General features: G+C 54.9%; 1 protein-coding gene across 1 annotated transcript; it reads right to left on the bottom strand.

Moving 5' to 3' along the window:
• Positions 1-921: 921 nt before the first annotated feature.
• SYNGR3 (synaptogyrin 3) lies at positions 922-23,167 on the bottom strand. The gene is made up of 4 exons (XM_075104649.1): positions 23,043-23,167; positions 10,876-11,116; positions 5,373-5,515; positions 922-3,655 (listed from the first exon to the last, which is right to left on the bottom strand). Exons 1-4 carry the CDS (start codon positions 23,139-23,141, stop codon positions 3,443-3,445), a joined length of 696 nt encoding a protein of 231 aa, XP_074960750.1. The 5' UTR covers positions 23,142-23,167; the 3' UTR covers positions 922-3,442.
• Between the last annotated feature and the right edge of the window lie 571 nt (positions 23,168-23,738).

Raw genomic sequence — 23,738 nt, forward strand, 5'->3', positions numbered from 1 at the left:
GAGCGGGGACGCTGCCGGGGCTGGCAGAGAAAGAGGCTTTTGGATGGGGTGGGCACGTGGCCTTGCTGGCCAGGCTCGGCCCCGGCGTCTCACCCTGCCTATAAGAGCGGTTTTAAGTCAGCGGGGCCTCGCCGGCTGCCAGCCCGCGCTGCCGCGGGGCCGGGGAGCAGCACAGGCAGGCAGCAGCCTCACCGATAAACCAGAATATGGGTTTTGTTCAAGGCGGGCGACCGCTCGTTCCGAGGCATGTGTGTCTTAGGCGGTGCGGTACCACATTAATCACGGCTTGTCCCGTCCTGCCTGGCTGCCACAGCCTCGGTGGGCGACTACGTACACAAACTCATCGCTGCTGCCTGGAAAACATACACCGACTGCGGGCTGCCTGCCCGTACGTGCCACCTGCCTCTGCAGACCCGCTCCTTCCCAGCGCCACCCCAGCGGGGACGTCCTCCCCTCCACCGGCGGGGACCACGGCAGATTTTCAGTGGCAGAGGGAGCAGGGTTAAACTTCCTTGAGGTGCCTGTTGGTGTGGCTGGACACGTTATTCCCAGCTCCGGTTTAATCAAGGAGCAATCTGTTCTGCCTTCCTGCTGCCAGGAAGCTTCTCGGGCGCCCAAGCACCTTCCTCCTCTCCTGCCCAGCAAAACACAGCCAGCTCCTTGCACGCTCACCGCGCCGCCCGCAAGCTAAACGTAACGCTGACTTTTGGGGAGCTGTTAAATAACAAACAACCCGATGACCTTGAGAAGGAACAACGGTGCCTCGGCCGGGGGCTGAAGTCGTGCCGAAGTCTTCCCCGTTGCACCGTTGCTGCTCTCGAGGTCGGGGGCCGGCGTGAGAGCGTGCGTGTGCGTCCCTCCTGCGTCCCACCGCCGGCGGGTGGGAGGGTGGGGAGGAAAGAAAGGCAACGCAGGCCTCGGTGCGTACATTCAGATGTTGTAATATTCAGCATGGTTACACCGGGGGTCAGGACACATCCCGCAGTCAGACAGAGCTTTAGTTCTTTACGGTTACAAGGAAACTCTGGAACAGTTATATAGTTAGAAAAAATACAATGTACTGAACAAACATTATCTCACATACAATCAATTTAAACATTTAAATTGATTATAATTTTGCTAAAATATTAACACAAGTACTGTTTGTGCTGCTAAAATTTCAGTGTTCCCTCTAAGGAAAATATTGCTACAGTTCTACCGTACCCTGTATTAAAATCCTTTGCCTTTTTTTTTTTCCCAGCAAGACTGACTCTAGAAAAAGCCACGGGTCACGTAATTAATCGAGGCTGATACCGCACTGGGGTTTGGGTCTCCCTGCTCTACTTAACGCAAGGATGTCTCACTGTTCCCCAAGCCCTGCTGGCACCGGCCACTGGCAGATGACCCTTGGTCACCTCTTCCTTGCTCCTCGCCTCAGCCGAGCAAGCGACACCCCGATAAAGCAGCGCGGCATCCTCCTGCTCGTGCTCCTGCCTCCGCCGCGGGCAGCAGGGCCGGGCAGCAGGGCTGAGCGTTACCTGCCCTGATAGCGTTTGGACCTTGAAATGGGTGCACAGGCGCCCAGAGGCAGAGGTCTCCTCCGCTGCCGCTGTTGGGAAAGCCTGTGGCGGGGACCGCCGCGGCGGGACGCCAGGTCTCGGTGCCGCCGCGCTGCGCGGGGAGGCTGCGGCGGCGCGGGACAAGCGTCCCAGTTGGGAAATGCTGCCTGAAAAATCCTGGCGCAGCTCCGGTGGCTCCGGTGCGGCCGGGCGAGCGGGAGGAGCTCAGCTCCGGCAAAGCCAGCCTTCGCTGCAAACACACATTTCAACCTGGCCTGAATAGCAGGGGATTCCAGTAATGCACTTTGTCGCTCATAATGACTGCTCGAAATGAGATTTGCTGCTTATTAATTAATGCATTTATTTGCAATTTAGCAGCAGAAATGAGCTGTGTTAATGACGACAAAAAAAAAACCAAACCTGCTGGATGTTTTTGCTACAAGGAGAGCTGGGGCAGTGCGGTAACTATTGCTTGTCACGAGGTCAGAAGGCAGCGCGCAACTTTTGCCGGCGTAAAACCAGCAAGGCGAAACCCCGGGAGCCGGGAGAGTCGGGGGCCTCTAAGGATGGAGCTGCCACCAAGGTGGTCGGGAATTCAGGTTTCAGCTCCTTTGCTCAGTCCTTAGGGACAAACAGCTCAGCGCGCAGCCACCGCGCAGGCAGGCGCGCGGGGAAGGCAGGCAGGTCGCCGACAAGGATCTACTGGATTTTGCACCTGGAGTTTTGCAGCTGAAAACCAAAACTCGGCCTCTTTCCCAGGCATTTTTCATTCACTCTCTTCTCCCAGTATTTGCAAACACGGGGCCGTGTGTCCCCAGTCGATGGACTCCAAAGGCCTGTAAAGTCTTTCCAATTCTCTGAATTCCTCATTTCTAGCGACCGCAGGGTACATTCACCCCTGAGGTTCTGCTGCAGCTGACGACAGATGGTGGCTGCTCCCAGTATAAAAGTACAAGTTCAGCGCCACTTCTAATTGACCTGGACTTTGAGTCGCTGAGACACCCGCCCCTCCAGGGCTGGTAGCTCTGGGTTTGAGTGCGAGTAAGCGTTCGGTGCTGCCAGCCAGAAACTAGTAAATTTGCAAACCTTCCCAACCCCTCGGTGAAGAAGTGGAACTGCAACGCGCCGTACTTTCCGCTGATAAAAGGCTGTTCCTAATCAGCAGCCAACTATTGCTGAACTGGTTTCCAGTTCCAAACAGTATCTTTTTACATCCTCAACCAGAACCGCGTTGAAACGTCGAAGCGACTTGGATATTCAGCACAAACCCCAACCCGCTCTGCCCCCCCATGCCCCTAAGCTAAGTTTGAACCGCCTATTTGGATTTTTGTTTTTAATACAGTAAATATATACAAATAAAAGTAACACAGACGCCGCTTATTTCTTTGTGAATTTGGCACTTTCCATGGAACGTGTACAGGAAAGCTCTGCAGCGGGAGCGGCACGGGGCCAAACCCCCCAGCACCGCCCACCCACCCCCGCCACCATGAGACCGATTCTGTGTTAGCTCTGGAAGAACGAGATAAATAGCAACTCCTCAGCTACCGCGTTTTCTAACAGGTAAAAGGTATTCTGGGCTTTCCTGGGCGCTCAGCAGAGCCCAACGCCGATCGCCCGGTGTCAAGCCTCAGAGAGAGCATTTATTCATCTTTTGCCACGTGTAGGTGATCTGGTAGCAACCTTCCTTCCTTCTGACTTAGAGGGAACACTGCTTTTATAAAACCCTTGGACAGGTAAGACAAGAACCAATACCACTGTACAGAATTCACTGCACAACTAGCTAATAGTAAGGAACCCAGCACTGACTTGCCACATTAAGGAAATGGGACTGAATACATTTGCAATCAACCGGTTAAGTGTACTGCACCGTAGGACTCGGTCTGTTGGTACGCGGCCCTCGCCCCTCAGTACGCTGGCACTTGGTAACCTTTCGGGTTGGTGTCTAAGGTCTCGGTGAAGGGGGGGCTCTGGTAGGTCTCTGTGCTCTCGATGCCGCTGGCGGCCGTGGGGTAGCCGGGGTACGCCGCGTTGGGGTCGGCGGCGAACTGATCGGTGGTAAAGAGCGACATGTCTGTCCCCAGGCGGTATCTCTGCAGCGCCTTCACCGCCAGCGCGACCTGCCGCGGGATGGAGGAGGGTTAGGGGGGGATGGCAACGGCGCGGCCAGGACCCCGTGTCTCCCCAGGACCCCACGTGCCCCCAGGACCCCGCATCCCCTGGCTCGCTGCAAAGCACCGAGCACACCACGGCATCCCAGGAGGCTGCTTGCCCCGCTCCATTAAAGCTGAGCACTAAAACAACCCCGAACCACAACCCCTTAGGCTAAAGATGCCATTTCTATGTGACAGGTTGACTCCCATGAAGCTCCGCGTGGGCTGGGCGTCGCAGCCTGGGCTCGGGTCCCCAGCTGCGCAGATTTGGCACCTTTAGCACCAATAAACCCATCTGCTGCGGGGAGGGAACGCTGCTGAGTCCCGGGCCAGCAAAATAGGTCAGTTCTGCCGAGACTCCTTCACCCTCTTCCAGGTTGCCATTATTCAGGTCGCAAACCATGGGAAATGCTGGTGGCAGAGCTGCGAGCACACCACGCTCGCTCTTATTTCAGGAGGTTTCATTAACAATTCAATTAGTTTATAAACGACAGGCTCAAGGAGGGGAAAAAAACTGCCTGCAGACACGGAGAACGGCTTCCCAACCACCGCCCAGCGCCCGCTCCCCGGCGCTGGCTGCGTGATCAAGCAGAGCACCTGGGTTTATTAATGGCACCAGCAGAGGGGCTGCCGGTGCGACACCACCTCCCAGCCATCCTCCGTGCCGGTGGCGGGGGACCGGCGTCCCCACTGCCCTCCCTGGGGTGGGAGCAGATGCTGATGGGACGGCGGAGGGCATCCCACCCAGCTCCCTTCCCCGGCGGCTGCGTTAAACGGGCAGTCTGGCAATGCAGCGATGGAGATGAACTGTGAGGGAGCTGGGATTTGAAGAGATTTATATCTATAATAATAGAGCAGGGAGCAGTTAAACAGGTGAGTAACTGGAGCCAGGCCTGCTGCTGGAAAGCCTCAGACTCTCTTTTGCCCCAGTTCTTTTAACGCAATATGGAATTACTGCCCACCTTGGGTGCTCTCTGCCCGCAATATGCCAAGGGAGGGGTGGAGGTGATGCAGGGGCCACCCCTGCTCCTCCACACGCACCCCCCGGAGCAGGAGCCCCCTGAGCAGCGCAGGTACCCCCAGGTACATGCGGGGTCCAGCAGCTGTGGGCAAGGGGCCCCGCAGGGTTTTGCACACCCCTGGCAGATGTCCCTCTGCCACCGTGCAGCCCCGGGGATGCACAGGAGCAAGAGGTGTTTCTGCAGGCCCTGCCTCTGGGGTGGGCAGCAGAGGAGCCAGCCTGGCTTCCCCTGAGGGTGGGCTGATGGGCCTGAGAGCTCCCAAAATCCCCCTGTCATACCGTGCGACCAGCTCATCGTGGTGATACACTCCTGGGGACTTATTTGCTTCCAATCAAGCTACTCCCAGGGGTCTAATGAGGCCCTGAAATGAGGGCAGCTCATGGCTGGCCACGTTTTCAATGGGAACACAACTTTCCAGCCTCAGGAGAAGGGGAAGTGTGGAATTCCCCAGTGAGAGGGGACCAGAGCTGATGCTTCCTGGGTGAGGAACTACAAGTTTCTTCTCTAACTGGAGGGACCGCAGGTTTTCTCAGTACAGCCCCTTGCTGCCTGCCAGGATTCACTTCTCCAAACTGTGCTCAATTTCTCCTCCCAGCTCAGCGCTGAGCCCAGGGCGGGTTTCATTTCTGCTCTCCCCACCTTAGCTCTGAAGCTGAACTCACCCAGACGATGATGGAGAAGAAGGAGAAGGTGATTGCTGCCCGGGCAGCGTCTGCTCCTTGCGAGACCCCTTTGCTCATTGTCGTCAATTGCCACTGGTTTGTTAGGAAGCAGAAGGCTACAAACCACAGGAAGGACAAGAAACCTGAAAGAAGACAGAGCTGGTCAGTGATTTCCCTGCCCACCGCTGCCTCTGCTGCAAGGACCCGCCTGCTGATGCACAAACATGCTGCCATCAAGATTTTCAAATAGCAACTGTGATCATGGGTGCCTTGGCCTGTGCTGTGGCCCAGACAGAGCTATGTCAAAAGAGGCTGATTTGCAATTGCTGGAAAAAACAGGGACAGAAGGAACCTTGTAGGGTCACCCAGTGTGTTGCCCACCTGAAGGTTAGCTCACCCACATCTCAACCTGATCTCAAAGACCTACAGGGAGAGCACACCCTCTCCGGGCATGCTGTCCTCACAGCCTGTGGGATTTCAGCCTGCTCGCAGGGGTCAAGGCGCTACCAACTCAATTCCAGCACCCCAGCGTGTCGACCCACCGTTCCCTCTGTTCCCTGGACACCACCGGCTCTTAGAAACTTTGGGCTGGAAACGGCAAACCTCACCCAGCAAGAAGCCTGGACTTCTGAGAGCAGCACCAGGCTGCTTGGCTGATGCAGGAGGAGGCTTTATGGCTGTCTGCGATGAGCTATGCCTTGCTCCTACCCAACGACACAGCCAGAGAGCTTAAAAAAAGGCCAGGAACAATCACCCAGGAATATGGACAGGCTTAGATTAAGCCCTGCTCCGAACACGGGGATCACGAGTGACCCTGGAATGTCAGTGCATCCCACCAGCGCAGCAAACAAGCAAGTGCTCATCAAGGGCAGGGACACAGCAGGGCTGCCCATGGGGCTGAGAGGCACAGGGGCTTCAAGTGAGGGAGCTCTGCTCGTCCTCGCTGCCCTCCGCTGACTGCGCTCCTGTTCTCAGCCTCTCTGGGCTCTGCGGGATTGAGCAAAAATGCTCTGGTGTTTATGCCTTACTGGAACCAAAGCTGGCTGAGCAAGATAGGGCCGCAGCTCCCCTAATTCAATCACCAGCCAACAGCACTGCCTGATGCCAAGGAGCTCAGAAAATAGTCAAGAAGCAAGCCCTAAGCACACAGTGTAAGGAGCAGTGATGCCTTCCCGCGCTGGGAAGAGGAGCTGCACAACCTGAAGCCTTCCATGATGCTGTTTTAAGGGTCTCCAGCTTTCCTGAGCATCCCCAGCACAAAGGTTCCCCCACCCACCATTTTGGGGTGTCGGTGGGACACTGAGCTACCCAGCACCTTCCCAAGGATCGTTAGCGCATCAGCGTGAGTGGTCCCATGGGGCAGCCGGCTGCAAAGCACAGCCTGACTGCAGGGAGAGGAAAGAAGCTTCCTTTATTCCCCTTTATCTTGCCAGTCGTTCCTAAATACGATATAAAATGCACGCATGCATTCACATCCAGTGTGAGTTACAGGGCTCATCGCACACCTCGCCTTTAATTCAGAATTTACTCCTAAATGCAGTTTAAGAAAACGCACTCCTTACCTCCTTCTCTTGCACGGTGGGGCCTGGGGCTTCCCAACCAGCAGATGCTTTGGTCTGCCTGGCCGTGCTTGAGCCCTCGAGCTGCCCTCCCAGCAACACAACCTCCAGCCAGGCTTTCCTTTTTGAAACTACAGACTAACACAACAGCCTCATTTTGCCAAATACAGCTAATGCCTGCCACCAAAACCGCCCCAAATCTCTGCATATACATTTTCACTTCCCCTTAGGATGACCACTCATTGTCAGTGTTAAATGAGGCCTCTGGGGTTTATTCCTCAAAGGTCATCCTCAGGCACAGAGATGCTTTTTAACCTCCCAGCTCTGTTGTAACGGGGCTTTACCAGCAGCTGGGCCCCGTTACGGGAAGCAGATCCAATGCCTAAATGTGGACACAAGATGCTGGCCTGAGGTACAGCGCTGCCTGCAGCTCAGATGACCAGTACGTGGTGAACATAGTGGGGAGCGGTGCCCTGGTATGTCTCGATGCAGGAGATGCTGAACCACATCTCCAGATGCTGCATTGCTGAAGCGCTCCCACCTCTGGGTACTTGGGGAGCAAATGCCACGGCAGTGGGGAGCACTGCCCTCCTGTGCCCGAGAAGCAAGCCTCAGCCAGGAATTTCTCACTCAAATATGCACTTTCCTGGGGACAGCAGCGTTTGGAAGTCGAAAGACCAGAGATGAAACCTAAGAGCAGCTCCCAGCAGGTTAATTTGGAGCCGCACTGTGGGGAGCAGACGGATGCTCAGGGACAAGCTCTAGGGCCACGCAGTGCTGGCACCAAGGGACACGGGGGCTCTCCAACAGGACTGGGCTGTGTCACTGGTTTATAGAGGGTGAGCTTGTCTGGGAGGACTGTTTCTTTGTTTAACACTCAATCTAGTGTAATGGGTCCTCCCTCATACGCTCCTGGGCAGGACACTGCCCCAGAGCACGAGTCACAGCCACGACATGGGGGCTGCCCACCAACCAGCAGCACAAAGCCCCATCTATCGCTGGTGTCTTCTAAGGGTTTTCAAGAGTTAAAATGACATCATGCACATCTCTGAACGTGCACCGGCTGCGCTGGGTATTGCAGTTACTGGCTTCCTCTGCAACACTGAGATATGCAAGACGCTGACCTTCCCAGTGCTAAAACCGTTAGCTTCTTCAGACAAAAACCTCTAGCTGGGGTCACTTCTGCTGTTACCCATGTTGACTTCCTGGAGGTTTCACAACGCAGGGGCAAGCCTTTCCCTTCCACACCCAGCTCTGCCTGGATCCCTGAGGAGAAAAAGGATTCCCTCCAGTTCCCTGGGGAAGCAGGAAGGCAGGTATCGCTGTCAACAGAGGAAATGGGGTCAGGCATGGAGAGCATCTCCAGAAACACCAGCCAGATGCTGTTCAAAGTTTGCTGTGTGTATGATCAGGCCTTCCAGAGAGCTCTACGGGAACTATTTTTGTTTCTGTACCAGTGCTTATTTTCATTTGTGATCCTGTTCACCTGCTAGCACTCCTTGGAGATGAGGCTTTGCACCCGATAACATGAATCAGACATGCGGGGATCGCACCCGGTGCCTCACGGGGAACGTGGCCGTGACCTTGTCTGGCACCCACACAGTCCCGGTCCTGCGGAGGGGCTGGCAGTGCCTGCACCAAAGCCCAGGTGTATTTGCAGCATCAGGTCTAAGAGGGTGTTTTGGAAGTGTCTGTCGCTACCCGTGAATTTTAAAACCTCACGAAGAGGGCTGAGCTGACAGTAGCGTGGTGTGGCTACATGTGCCGGTCCCGACTGCAGCTGGAAACAGGCACAGCCGCACCCTCCAGCATGCTGGGGAAAAGGAGAATGCCAGGAAGCACCACAAAAGCCAGTAGATAATTATCGTTTTAGGATCTGCAGACACCAGAGTGCAAACACCAGGAAAGATGCGTTACAGCCGTAATTACAGCCTGGTCCCAAGCAAGAGCATGTCTACAGGAGCAGCTGCAAGAGCAGATAGAAGAGAAGGTCGCAAGTGCCGTTTGCACAGCACCCCGGCCCTGCCTGCACCCCTGCCTGCACCCCAGCATTACCTCCCAGCCAGCTCAGGGGCTCTGGTCTGCCACTAATCTAACCCACAAGTCCTCTTTCCTTCAAGCAAAAGAAAGTTGTGGGTTAACACTTTCATTAACTTCCCCCCCCAACAACCTCCAGAGACAGCAACTGCCTGTTGACATCTGCTTTGCTGGCAGCCGGCACCCGGCTCCTGGGTGACCCGGGCGAAGGGCCAGAAACGACCTGCTTCTCTCACCCCGCCACACGCCGCCCGGTTTGCAATGCTCCCTCGCACCCGAGCACGGCCCTCACCCGCTTAGTTCCCAGATGCATTTTTGGCTTTTAAATTAAGCAATAATGCAGAGATCACACACGGAGAGAAAAGATGAAACAGTTGCAACGAAAAAGGAGGAAACCAAGCGTCCCATCCTCAGCGGGGAGGAAAAAAGGTGACAGCGTAAGAGAGTCCCACGGGTGAAGTCTCATGGGGTTACTAACATGGAAGTAGTTAAACAAGGCAAATTATGTGGGTCAGCTCTGCCTCCTGGCAGGTTCGGTGCCCGAGGCTGCTGGGAGCAGCGCAGCGGGGTACGGTGGGCCGCGATCTCTGCAGCTGCAGAGGCTTCACATGCCAACGAAACCCTGCACTTCATCTCCGCTGTGGGATCTGCTTGTATCGACGCTTGTTCTGCGAGCAACCAACTGCCTGGCATTTCTGAGTGAGTGGGTGTACAGGCTATGGCAGTAGGGCTGTAAGAAAGGTTTGGGGCAGCCGTAATTTTAGAAAAGGGAAGGCACAGCAATAGGAAAGAGATAAAATACACTGGGCAGGGACCCACCCTGACATCTCCCGGTGAAATGAACCCATTTGCTTGTCCAGGCAGCAGCAGGGTGCTTTGCACACCGAGCAACCGTGCAGCTAATGGCTTGTGCCGCTGCTTCAACTGCGGCAGGATTTCGGTGGGGAGGGACCTTCGGGTGCCACGTGTCCAACCTGCTGCTCCAAGCGGGGTCAGTGGGGAGGGGAAGGACCAGGCTCACCGATTCCTCCCGCCAGACCTCAGGGAGGGCTGGATGCCGGTGCTCTAGGACCATGGAAATAAGCTTTCTAGCAAGGAGAGAACATCCTTAACAACAGGCAAGTGCAGGGAGGTGATGACGGATGTTTTCATTTGGGACCAGAGAGCCATCAGCGGTGCTTGCGCTGGATAAATCACCTTCAGACTTTGCTAACACAAGAGGCTGGAAATGGAGAACATCCGCTGCAAACTCAGCCAGGCAACTCCCACGGCAGCCGAGCGGAGGACAGCCTCTCCCGGCTCAAGGCATCCCGCCTGCTCGTATTCACATGGATGAGCCCCAGGTCAAGGGGCTCGAGACGGCACAGAAGATCTGTGCCAGCCCTTGGGAGCCCCAGACCCACCTGCACACCGCAGTCCTCAAGGCAGCAAGGGATTACAGTGATGTGTAGAAACGTGTTTCTGCTTTGTTCCAAAACACAAATGCACAAAGTGAAAACAGACCCAGATGTAACCGATGAAATGACATTTGCTTGAGCCAGAAACTGGAGATGAGGGAGGGTAAAATACCCCGTCTGGTCTCTGAGATGAAACCATCAAACCTCACTTCTCTGCGTGGCCTCACTGAACCCAGCTCAGCAAATGCCTCCGGTTGCAGAAGTGACACAGACCAGTGGGACACCCCACTGTCCCCAGGCTGCCACACGCCAACTTCCTCGTTGCTGCCTCTGAGCTCATGGCTGGATGGGACAACCAATCTGCCACCTCTCTTCTCCCCAGCTGAGGCACGCGAGTCCTGCCACGCCATGGGAGGGGAGGGGAGGACTCAAGTGTGGAGCTGCAGGGCATGGCAACAACCCACGGAGCCAGCATCGCCCTTTGCAAGCACAGCAAAGCCAAAGACATACCTGAAAAGCCAAGGTCCAGCAGGACGACCCGTTTGCGGTCCTTCACACTGCTGATCTGCTGGAAGTAGAGGTCCACGACAAAGAAGAAGATACAGCCAAAGAAGGCAATGATGCCAACGGCGATGCCGTAACTGCAGGCACTCTCATTCTCGTTGAAGATGCAGAGCAGGTCGGGGTTCTGGCTGTCCTTGTTCACGTAGCACTCGTTCACGATGGAGCCAAACACAACGATGGAGAAGATCTACAAAAAGAAGGAGAAAACACAACTTGCTGCTGTTTACATTTAACTCTGTTTTCCAACAGCAACATGATTGGATTCAATCCTGTCTCTGACTCCATGGCAACATGGCATTTGTTAGACAGATCCTGACTCTCGCCCGGTTGGTGGCCCAAAGCAATGAGCTGGTGGACGGTACCTAGGTCCTCCTTTGCTGTGAGCCTATCTGCCTTTCAGTGACTTGGTTTGCAGAGTATTTTAAGATATGTTATTCTCCAGACAGGCTGGGGAGGGAAAAAATAAATAGATGGGATGGGTCTCTGCACAGTCTTTCTGCTTGTGCTGCTCTCCGCTGTCAGGCTGTGCTCGATAAACCCCCTTGTGTCACTGCAGAGCGGGGAGAAATGAAGTTACAGAGGATAACTGAGCTGCTGAGCAGGCTGACCCAGGGAAAAACTGGATGCCCAGTGGAGCGGGGATGGGACATGGCAGCATGGGGAGGTGGGGAGCAGCTCACCTGGGCACAGCAAGGCAGAGGGACAGGCCGCCCTGTGAATGACAGGGCAACTTTTCGCCTGGCTTAGCAGGGGTTGAAGGATGCAGCATCTGCATCCATTATCCAGTGACCTGCTTTTGGCCCTGAGAGGGACAAAAAAGGGCAGGGGGGTTGCTGGTGGCTGCCCAGCTCCCACCGCTGGGACCCAAGGGTGTTTCATGTCCCTGCAAGCAGGGAAGGAGCCGGATGGCAGAGCGTAGCCAGCTGCCTAAATTAATACCATTCCCGATACTGCATGCTAAAGTAATTCCCTTAACCCCTCCAACACCAAAGGCAGCAAGCGGAAGCCGTGGGACCGGCTACATTACAATTCGCTCTGGAACCTGCTCCGTTAGAGCCTAGAAAGCGCTGCACCACCGCTTGGATTTCAAGGCTGCGAGCAGGGAGGGAAACAAGGCGTGCAGACACCCCTCCATCAAGCTGCGAACCTCTGATCTTGTCCTCGCTGCCAGCACCACCTCCCCACGTCCCTGCAGGCTTCCCCACCCCACCTGCTCGCAGGACACAGTTGGAGGCCACGTATGCGGACGGAGAGATAAGAGGCTCCTCCGGCACGCCCCAGCGTGGCGGCTGCGTGGGAGCATCTGGGGTCTCGGGGTACGGCACAGCTCCTGCTCTGGAAGCCCTGCCACGTCTTCTGCAGTAACAGCACGACACGAAGCGCACGAGACCGAGACAAGCGACAGACAGAGGCGGCAGCCGAAGAGCCACATAATAAACTGCAGCTGGTGGCCTTTGCAAAGTCACCTGTGTCTTACCCACAGAGCTGATGCCCAGCCGTGGGCCACCTCCTACAGCTCTGCGCTCCCCGAAGCGCAGTGTTAGCAGAGCTGGGTGAAACGGAGCAGAAGCCACTATGAGCAAACCACGCAGAAAGCTCTAACCACTATTTAACATAACATTGTGATATATATTTTCTCTCAAGCACCGTCCAGATATCTCCCTCTTGCCTGCTCCAAAGGATTTAATCCAGATTTCTCTCCTCCAAGTTCCTTTCAGTGCTGGGGTAAAGCTGCACCCGAGCTGCTTCTGTCTGAAGCTACTTACAAATGCAAGTGTCCATTAACAAACACGTCTTAGAGAGTGTCCACTAACACTCCCCCAAGTTGGAGGGGACAACAAACAAATGGGGATTGAATTACTAAAATGTGAAGGATTGGTGAGGGATATTTTTGTTTCTCTCTAAGGTGTGATCTGAGCAGAAGCAGCAGAGTCTCCGGAGTACATCCTACCTTGGGTGTGTAGGAGCTCCTGCAAGCAGCCACCCCAGCACCCCAAGCCCAGGGCTTTGCCACCAGCTTCTCATGCTGATGTCTGCAAGCACGTGGTAGATGAGCAGGTTGCACCATGCTCACTCCCACCTCCAGAAACCCACCAGCAGGACAACCTAGGGCAGGGCTCATCTTTAAACCCTTTTAGCCAGGAGCTACGCTAGTGACAGCAGACTCCTATTGCTTCTAGCAGTTAGAATTCAGGCCAGCAGTAAGCTGGCCTGTGTCGGGTGGTGGAGATGCTCTCAGACCTGCTTGCTAATCTAGCTGGCGCCCCTGAGTTACCCCAAGATGCACAGAAGGAACAACACCTTGTATCCAGCCCGGAGACCCCCCATGCCGCGGTGTGACAAGGCTGCAGGCAATCACGCAGCCAGGCTCTCCCGAGATGCTCCATCGCTGCAAGGAAACACAACATGGGGGTCCCACTGTGGGGTGAGGAGCGGAGCAGAGCTTGCTCCCAACACCCGGTGCTGCTGACGGCGGTGGCTGGAGAGGGCGGCTGCCCTGCACGGCCGTTCAGCTGGGAACGAGCGCCGTCTTGCAGAATCCCCCAGGGCTTCACCTGTGGGTCTCACAGCAGCTGTTTGAGGCTCTTCCCATCAAAACACCACGTGCACATCCCATGGCTGCCCTAGACCCCCACCGGCTCTGCGCTGGCCCCTCTCTCCATGGCCTGCTTAGCCCAGGGGATCAGAATCTCCACCCCAGCAGAGGTGAGCATGCGTCCCCCTCTATGCAGCTGGCAGCAGGAGTGGGTTTCTGCCCTGGAAACGCTCCTCAGCCCCAGGAATTAGCCTGTTCTTGAATGACTCACTCCTAGAAATGTGGCTTTCCAAATGTGCATCTGCAAAATTCAGGTGCAACAGATGATTTTCCCTGGAGCATTAACAAGGGGTAGAAAGTACGTATGTCTGACGGACCTCTCCCCAGCTGGCACAGGGAGATAATCAGACCTTCCTCCTCTCTGAATTTAACCACTAACTGGGGCCCTGTTCCCATCCACCCCCGGCTCATCTCAGCTCCGAGCATCAGCCATGAGCTCGACGGCAACCCAAGTCAACCCACTTGCATTTGCACCCTCTTCCTCGCTGGCGCTGCACTTACAGAGCGCTCGGCTGTCACACCGCGACGGGCACATCGTCATCATCACGCAGAGAACAAGAGGGTTGCATTGTAAGAAAGAAACAACACAAACAGTAATAATAATTTTCCCAGTGCTTTGGCAGCAGCTGTAATATCAGCAGTTGTAAAAATCTCTTCATAAATAATGCAAAATTGTTATTTACCATCAGAAATAGCAGCAGCATTTATAAAACAGGCCCTGGAAGAAATAACGTGATTCTGGAAAACATGAATAATTGAGAACCTCTGATTCCACAGGATTAGTTCTCTGGCAGGCCAGCAAAGTCGTACCCAGCTTCTCTGATAAGTGTTTTACTTAGTCCTCCCAGGATTAACAACCTGGGCTACTTCTCTGCGCTTTCGGGGGCCAGCTTCAGTGGGTGAGGGAGGGCTCCCGTAAGTACGCTTGAGGACGTTACAGGACAGGGTGGCTGGCTGCCTGCATGCAGGTTTGCACACCTGGGGCTGTCGACAGAGGATGCCCAGACAGCGCTTCTGGGACGGAGACGGAAAGAACAGACGTTTCAATGCTTAACTTCTAACTCCAGAGGGTTTTGCACAGGAAAGCGTCCTCCTTGTGGCTGGATGACCTGAGCAGCTCACCCCGCGAGACGCCCTCGGCCAAGCGCTGCCCACAGCGATTTGGTGCAGGCAACGTGGGACACGCAGCTTCTTCTCGGGAGGCCAAAATAGTAACAAACTGCAAGCGCACGCACTTGATAGATGAGCTCAAAACATCAGCGCTGGCTGAAATACTCCTGTCAAAACATGCTTTTCAGTGAAAACAAGTCTTTCCATGGGTTTTCTCCCCCTCCCCCTGTGATGGAAATCTTATGGTTTTTCATAAAAAAAAAAAATCCGTGCCGGTAAAAGATTTTAATGAGAATAGATTTGGTGCTGTCTTTCTAAGTATAGGTGAAAAGAGAATTTTTTGAGAAATTGTGGGTAGATGGGGGAAAATAAAACCCATATGACTTTTTAAAAGTTCATGCAAAGCAAGTACCATTTTCCAAAGACCTCTACAAACGTCACTTACTCAAACCCACAGCCAGTTCATCAGAGACTTGAAAGCAAAAATACAAGGTCAGATTTTCCACTGCGAGTGAGATTTTACAGGTCCTGAGCAAGGATGCAGGGATCCTGCTCTCCAGAGGCATTCCTCCGACTCCCACCTCCTCCTGCCTCTCAGGTCAGTCCCCAAAACTGCGGTCCCTGGGACCAGGCATGGCAGTGACAGGACTCGGGACCGAGGGCCAAGGTTGCTGGCACGCACAGCGCAGGGGCATCTGCCGCACAAGCCACTGTGTCTCCAGGCCATCCACGCTTCTAACGGGGCTCCTCCATGTCTCATAGGCTTTGCAAAGGAGCCTGAGCTTTCACAGGACGCTCCTTTCTCCAGCTGAACAACCCAACGCAACCAGCAACAAGTTTTGCTCTCACTGGGTGAACTGGTGCAAGACCCAGTAAGAAAACTGGATTACCTCCAGCTGCCCCAGTATGAAATTGCATCCTGCCTGCCAAAGCTTTCACATAAATCTGCTTGCAGCTCGGGGTCTCCTGGCCAGCAGCCTGGCTTGCGGGTTGCTCAGCCCTGCCTCTCCCCAGTGTCAGAGAGCGGCTGGGAGCCCCCAGCACACGGCTCCGGCAGCTCCAGCAGCTCCGGCGGCACAGACCATTAGTGGCCCTCTCGGCATTCAGCTGCGGGGAGCGTTGGGAAGGAGGAAAGCTGTCTTCTCCCATCCTTTCCATTAAGACTTGCACTTCAGCCACACAAAGGAGCTTCTGTGCCTCAGTCACACCCTGGGAGGGAGAACAACGCTGGTCAGGGAGACGCATGAAGCGCTTTGAACCAAAATGACGCAGCTCGGCTGCTCGTGCAAGTACAGATGGAGCTCACGTTACACCAAACCAGTGAGAAGCCAGGGATCTCACTTCTTAATGAAAGCCAGCTGTCCAGTTTCCCCAGTTTAAAGCTTGCTTCCAAGCAAGAGGGGACACCTCGCCAGGCCAGCGAGCATTTCTGTAATGCAGGGCAAAGGGACGAGTCTTGGCAGCGATCGGTGACGGGGTCTGGGTACGCCATCCATGACGGACTCTGTCAAATGGCTGGTGCAAAGCCAAAACCAGACGGGTTTTGAGTATCACCTTAAAAACCCGGGAGAGCACCGTAGGGAAGCTGCTTACCCAAGGCTGGAGGCTGCAGCTCCGAGGCTGCCTTTGGTATCCAAAGTGCTGGACCCAGGTGCTTATCTCGCCCACTCTCCTTGCCTGCTGCCCACCTCCCATTTTCCCCACTCACCCTATTTTAGGCAAGACCTTCTGCCTCTTTTTCCCTCTCTGGCAATGGCTGTGAAGTGCAGGGGACTGTGACCGAGTACCCAGTGCCCGTCGCTGGTGGATGCCCTGGCCGGGGCTGTGCTGGAAGGGCAGGGAGCTGCCCACACACGGCAGGCAGGCTGCCAGCAGCACGGACATGCAGACAGCCTTGCAGCAGAAGAGAGTGAAATCTCATTCTTTTCCCCCAAAAAAAGGAAAGGGGGAGCCTGTGAGGGCAGGTTCCTTGCTCGGCGGTGTCCAGGCACTCACGCCCAGGATCCGTGGCCGCTGCCAGACCCTCGCAGGAACCCAGGGTGCAGGGGACGCCTGTGTGCCCCACGATGGAAACACCATTTTAGGTGCGCATAAAGCTGGAAGACCCACGGCTGCCTTCTCTGCACCAGATTTTTACCATCTGGAAGAGGGTGGCTGGCCAGGCTGCCTGGCTCGGTTCTGTAATTATACTTTGCAGATCCGTGTTCCCTCCCAGGGCTTGAGCCGGCCAGACTGCAGGACACACACATTTTTCATCCACGTTGCTTTTAGCCTTCTGTAGCCCAGGCACCTAAAACGTGCTTCAAGAGACCTCACGGTCTGAGCACAGCCATCGCAAGGAAGACGAAAAGCAAATAACGCAAGAGAGCGCAAGCTGAAAGCTTCAGCGTGTGAACTGTCAGCCATTTTAAGGTGAGATGTTTCCACTGCTGATGCACTGTACTTAGATTTGGAACCTATAAAAAACATTACCAGAAGGTGTGGGGTTTGTAGGAGACTGCAAAACGTTGCTTTGATTACACACGCAAGCAACCACTAATGTCAACATCAAGGAAATTTAATGCATGAAGAAAAATAATCCACCGCTAATTTGCTCCGCTGTAGCTCACAGTCAACGGCGTTGGGCACAAACCGCACGTACAGAGAGCCTGTACCAACGTCTGGGCGATCCTTCGCCGCTTTAACACGAGCATCAGTGAGACAGATACCACCCTGCTCAGCACCCTCCGCTCCGCGAGCCACCACCCAGCAAGTGAAGGACGGACGAGCAAATGAGAAGGGAAAACAATTAAGGTCAAATCAACACCGGCCAAATCCAGCCTAGCACTGAGTGTTTTCATAAGCCCCAGTTAAGCCCTTGCCTTGAGTCGCATACGTACCTTGTGCAGATACTCTGCTCAGGGATGAGTTAGACCCTTGGCAGAGCGCCAGCCTCCTTCAACACCCACCAAGCTCAAATTCTGGGGGAATCAGGTCCCGTGTCCCTCTCCAGTTTATCTTTACAGTTGTCAGTCACGGGGAAGTTTCCAGCACAGATCTGCATCATCTACTGGGAGGGTGTGAAGACTAAAGAACTACTTTAAGCACTGCCAGATCTCCCACAAGGGCTATGGATACGACCACAAATGAAAGACCTGACGCAGTTTCTGGCACAGAAGGAGGTGGTATGATGCTGGCTGTAATAGGTTTATGGACATGTCTACCAGACTAATCAGCTTGGGGAGGATGCGTATTGATGACCACATGACCGATTTTTACTGAATTACTTTTTCTAATGTGGCAAGAGATGCTGGCTGAAACACAGCGCCCATTCAAAGTTCCTAATCTAGTAATGCAATCTGAGCACATGGCAAGCCAGCAACGTTTTGAACGAGTGATGACAGGAAAATGATAATTTAGCAGCATTTTAAGCTCAGATACAGTGAAAATTCTGTGCAATTCCATTACCAAAAATGTTAAGTTCTGCCTTTAATCTACAGCCCACGAAAAGAGAGAATTAAGATGGAAATCTGGTGACCCTACTGAAACGCAGCCAAAAGCACACAAGTCCAAAGCAGCCAAGATCACACTAATGATTCTCAACATCGCAACGGGCTCCTTAAGCGCCAGACCAGCCTTGCAGCTCTTCTCGAAGAGCCACGAGCACTCAAGAGTCAGTGAAACCCCTGAAGGTCATGGAAGCTATTTGGAGCTTGCAGCACTGGGGCTCCCACTTCCTATTCCTTGGCGATGTCCCCTGGGGGGTTCTCAGCCTTTGGGCTGGGTGTGCTGAGCAGCCACCTCCATCTGCATCTGCAGGACACTGGGAGCAGGCAAGGTCTGCTCCTGTGAAGGAGCTTTCCAGGCTCCCTCTTTCCAAGAGCTGTGTGTTGCAGACCTGCAAGCACAAATGTATGCCCCATAGCATCTCAAACCAGCGCTCCTGCAGCTTCACCCTGGTTTTGAAACTCCTCAGAGTGGAGGACGTGCTCTGTCCTCAAGGTGCAGGACAGCAACAATGCTGAAGCCATATTCTTCTTCATTTACTGCCTGGCTCTTCTGCTCTTGAGCTTGTTTTTTCTAATAAAAATAAACACACCTTTTACCACGAGCACAAATACCACCCTTTCCATCCCTCTGGAGAAACATAAACCTGGACTAGGACAGAAAGGGCATGCTCCCTCCCTCCAAGAACCACCACCTTTTCCTAACGCATCAAGCCACCACCCATCACATCCCTTACCAAAGTCACAACTCATCAAAGCACGTTTGCCTTGCTGAAAGACAATGATCTGCTGTATTATGGACTAAGACCCATATCAGTGCAAAGCCAAGCACATAAAGACTTTGCTGGATCTGAGCCGAAGTAACCTCTGGCCATAAAAGCTCCCTACCGCATTATCAAAGGCTACAGGGACCTTGCTGCCATGCCTCTGCCAAGTAATCAGATTTTGCTGCCCTAGTCCAGTCCTTAATGAAGGTTTTGCTCTTAAAAGCATAAGACTATTGCAAGGAAAACCAAAACAAAATACTGGGCCTAATGAGATAAAATACTGCATATGAAAAGCTCTCTCCAGCGATCCAAGCGATGAACTACAAATTCATTCAACTTCAAGAAAGAAGCGATAACGGCAGCAGATAGGGTCAGGCAGCTGCCCACATGTCGGTTGCAGGCAAGGTTGTCCGGCTGTGCAGGTCATGCAGGCAGCAATAGCGGGGTCGCTGGAGCTAGAAACGACCATTTTAAAGAAAATATTGAAGTATTGCTCTATGTTGTAGCAAAATAGGGACCCGATCTCCTGCTGAGTTCCACAGAGGCAGAGGGAATGAATGGCTGCGTGGTGCAGGGAGGTGAGAGTGGCCCAGCCCTTCCAAGCAGGCTGCGTGGCAGGACACGGCACCGCGCTTTTACAGTTGCTCTTACTGAAATTCAGAGGAATTACTGAAAATATTTTCCAGAGCTGCTTTTAAAAGTCAAACCTAATTCTATGTTAAACGAACAATGCCCCTGCAAAGCTGTGTGGCCACTTGAAAGTCTAGCTGGTGCTGGCAGTCACAGAGAAAGGAACTCATGATTCTGCGGGCATCCTTCGTGAATATCGAATTTGTTTTGCTGTGCAAAAAAAGGTCTCAAAAGGAAACCACAAAAGTGATCACATCTTCATCTGACAAACTGCATCAGACAGAGGGGGAAGAGATGAATGAGGAACTGTTAAATGGTTCTTTCCAGCTTTTGATTTTACAGCTCATACCAGGAGTGGTTTTTTCCCCTTCAGATACTCAGAATTACTACATCTGTCATGGAGAGGCTGCGGTGTGAGGCAGAATCAGGAATCCCCTTTTGCTATCAGTTACATTTGGGGAATTCTAAACTGAAGTCACCATTCACCTGCCATCCCCTTAGATGTTTGCCAGCACGAGGTCTGAACCCACAGCCCCGAAGCATCTACTGGAGTCACGAAACTGAGCTGGACCCTCCTGTGGCAGCAGCTCATCGTGCACCTGAGCAATGGCCATCGGCCAGATCAGCACCGAGTCGCTCACATCAGGCACGTGGGGCTGGCCCCAAAGCCTCGTGGTGGTTCTCCAGCGCCCATACTCCCAGCCGAACCAGCACACCTCAGGCAGCCCCCTCCTCCTCTCACCAAAGGAACATAACGTCATACATGCGGCAAGGGTTGCGTCTCCAAGGTTTGATCCAACTGCACAGGTTAAACAGATTTAAAAAGATGCAACAACAAAGCACAGGAAGGAAAACCACAGGAAAAAAAACCACCCCAATATTACACTCAGTCATCCTCTAACTCTCAGTCAAGGGCTTTCTGAATAACCATCCACGGCTGTTATGTGCAGGCACAGGCAGCTCATCCCTCCTGTGACAGCAGGCAGGACAGCCTGGGAAGGTTTCTGTTTGCTTTGTGAATCAGGGAGCATCACGGCGGGGCGTTGGTCGCTGCCGCTTGCCCGGCCACCAGCACGGTGCAATGAGGAGCAGACGCCACCACGTACCATGGTGCTGCCGCGCTCTCCGGGGCAGCAATTACGAGTGTCATGGTGGAACAGAAAAGCAGCAGAGACCTCGCAAGCAAACCTGTTTGGCTGCGTCCTCCGTCCAAGCTCTCCATCGTGACATGGGTCCCATCTGGCAGGAACAGCAAAGCAACTGCTCAGAAGGAGCCCAGGCACACGTTGCTTTACAAAACATGGAAGAAATAGCGATGGCCACGTAGGCAGGTGGGCAGGAAACCTCCACTCATACCTCTCACCTGCCTACAGTCCCTGCTCACACTGGGAAGGAGCGTAAACGCTGAACTGGTTTAAGGCAGTAACCGGACTGGAACAGCCAAGCAAGGGCCAGCTGGGGCTCTGAACCCCCAAGCTGGAGCAGCGATGGAGAAGGGACCCCAACAGATCTGCCAGCAAATGTGAGACCTGGGAAAACAGGTCCAAAGGGCTTTTAATGTGAGATTCCACAGCCTGATCCCAAGCCCACTGCAAACAGCAAAAAAACCCTCCCTTTGAGGTCAGTGGGCTTTGGAGCCGACTCCAAATACTGCAAACACTCACACTTGGGACAGTGCAGTGCGATCCCACATTTGTCCACATCAGTGCCCCCCTGCTCTTGTTTAGAGTTAAGCTGATGCGTTTCTGTAGTTGTAAGCGCTCGGTTTTCACAGATTCCCTGTGAACTCAGAACCATGAAACGGGTAACTTTGCCACTGAATAAACCCGCCAGCGAACATACGCATAAATATTTTCTAAGCTGGAATTTTAATTTTATCTCTCTATTCCATATACTGCTCCTGCTTCCCAGCAGCGTCCGATCCCCTTCTGTACGACAAGGATGGTGAGCCCTCCGGGTGCGTGGTGGCAGGTCTGTTTCACAAGGGGCCCAACTCACCATCAGTGGGTCAACAATTTAACTAACCATACCCAAACCTAACACCACTGCCAAGAGTTTGCCAGTGCCACTCGAGGACGATCGAGGAGGATCCAGGTGGATGCAGACCAAGTTTTCTGGACTGAGGAAATGCTTCTAGGAAACGACTGCTGCCAGGTGGCCAAACCCTGCCCGAAACGCCCCATCCACCCCAGGTTGGATGCTCCAGATCCATACCTGCCCTCCTTCCTTCTCCAGTAATGGAGTTGGGGGCTTTCTCAAAGCCCTGGAAAGCACGCTGGCTCCCACCCTGCAAAACACTTCAGTGTGTGGTTTAACTTTAAGCATATGATTGTAGCTGGAATTGTTCATGTGCTTAAAGTTAAGCACATGCTCCCACGTTGTGCTGTGCTGAGCCTCAGCTGGGGCACCCCACCCTGGAGAGCCCCACAAACGCCCCCACCGTGTCGGCTGGCAGGAGGGCCGCCGGGAAGGGAGGCAGCACCTTCTCATCACACCTCTCCTTCACTCACTGCCTGCATTTGGCACTGCTGAAGGTGACACAGAGCCAGCGTGGGCACCGAGGGCCTCCGTGCACAGCAGAGACACGGCACAGGTGAGGATGAGCCCCCTCGGCCCAGCTCGGCTCACCCGCAGCCTCCGGCCAAGCACCGGAGCCAGGAGCCGGCCGCGGTGAAAGCCGGGCAGACCCTCCCCACTGGGGGCTTTTAGGAAGGGCCAGGCATTGCCAACCTGCCAGGGCCACGCACACTTGGAGATCTTAGTAGGAGCAGGTGAATTAGTGGCTGCTGTTACCCCTCGGGCAGCTGGGGACCACGGCCCCAGCAAGCATCAGTGCGCAGCTTCCCGTGCTGCTTATTCACGGACCATCAGCGAGAGAAGCCTTCTCTGAGCGGCTGCACAGCACACTCCACCTCCTGCTCTCTGCTCCACGGCAGGAACTCGTAGATGGGAAACAGCCAAAAAATATGACATCCTTTGAGAAGAACAGGGAGAGTTGGGCAGGGCTGGCTCTCAGATTTCTGCTGTTACACACAGACACGCATGGAGTGTGGAAGGAAGGAAAATGTCCTCTGCCTCCTGATTTACACCCCATCCCCTTGCCCTTTGCTCCAGCAGCAGAGATAACATTGATAAGGGGCAGCAGCACATACACCTGCTGCACGTTGCCCCCCTCCCAAGGAATCTCCCTGCAAACATCCAGGGGAGCCGGCAAGCCCTGCCGCCCCGGCCGGGACCCGGCCGGCCCCAACGCCGCACGGCCGGCCACCACCCGCCACGGCTGCACCAGCTGCAGAAACACCGCACACTGCACGAACGCTGCACGATCCCTGCCGGCTGCACATCGCACGGGCACCGACTGCGCGCTGCAACGGGCACGCAGCGTTGCAACGGGCACTGCAGGCTGCACGGGCACTGCACGATGCAACGGGCACCGAGCGTTGCAATGGGCACCGCGCACCGCACACGCGCTGCACGGGCGCTGCCCAGCGCCCGCTGCCGAGCCCCGCGGCCGTTCCACCTTACCCACGCCGTCACACGGAGGATGGTCTGCGGCTGCTTTAGGAAATCCACGGGGTCGATGGCCCCCCCGGCCCGGCCCGCTCCGAAGGAGGCTCCTTCCATCTTCCCCCGCCGCCCGCTCCGCTCCGAGCCCAGCCGCGCGCGCCCCGCGCCGGCCGCGCGCCCGTCCCCCCCCGCGTGAGCTCGTCCGCAGCGCCGCGTGCGGGCAGCGGGAGGTACCACCCGCCCGGCGAAGGGAGGGGGTCCAGGCACGGGCAGGTGCGCGCGCCCGGCGCAGTGCGCTCCCCACCTCAGCCAGCCCCGGTACGACGCCGTGGGCACCACGTCGAATCATTGAGGTTGGAAAAGACCTCGAGGATCATCAAGTCCAACCACCAACCCAACACCCCCAGGCCTCCTAAACCATGCCCTCAAGTGCCACGTCTGCACATTTTTTTGACCAGCCCCCCAGGGACGGTGACTCCCCCACCTCTCTGGGCAGCCTGTGCCAAGGCCTGACCGCTCTTGCACTAAAGACATTTTCCCTCACACCCAACCTAAACCTCCCCTGATGCAGCTTGAGGCCGTTCCCTCTCGTCCTGTCACTGGTGACTTGGGAGCAGAGACCGACCCCCCCCTCACTCCAGCCCCTTTCAGGCAGCTGCAGACAGCGAGAAGGGCTCCCCTCAGCCCCCTCTTCTCCAGGCTAAACCCCCCCAG

This window comes from Phalacrocorax aristotelis, chromosome 10 (genome assembly GCF_949628215.1).
Source record: "Phalacrocorax aristotelis chromosome 10, bGulAri2.1, whole genome shotgun sequence".
Lineage (NCBI taxonomy): Eukaryota > Metazoa > Chordata > Aves > Suliformes > Phalacrocoracidae > Phalacrocorax > Phalacrocorax aristotelis.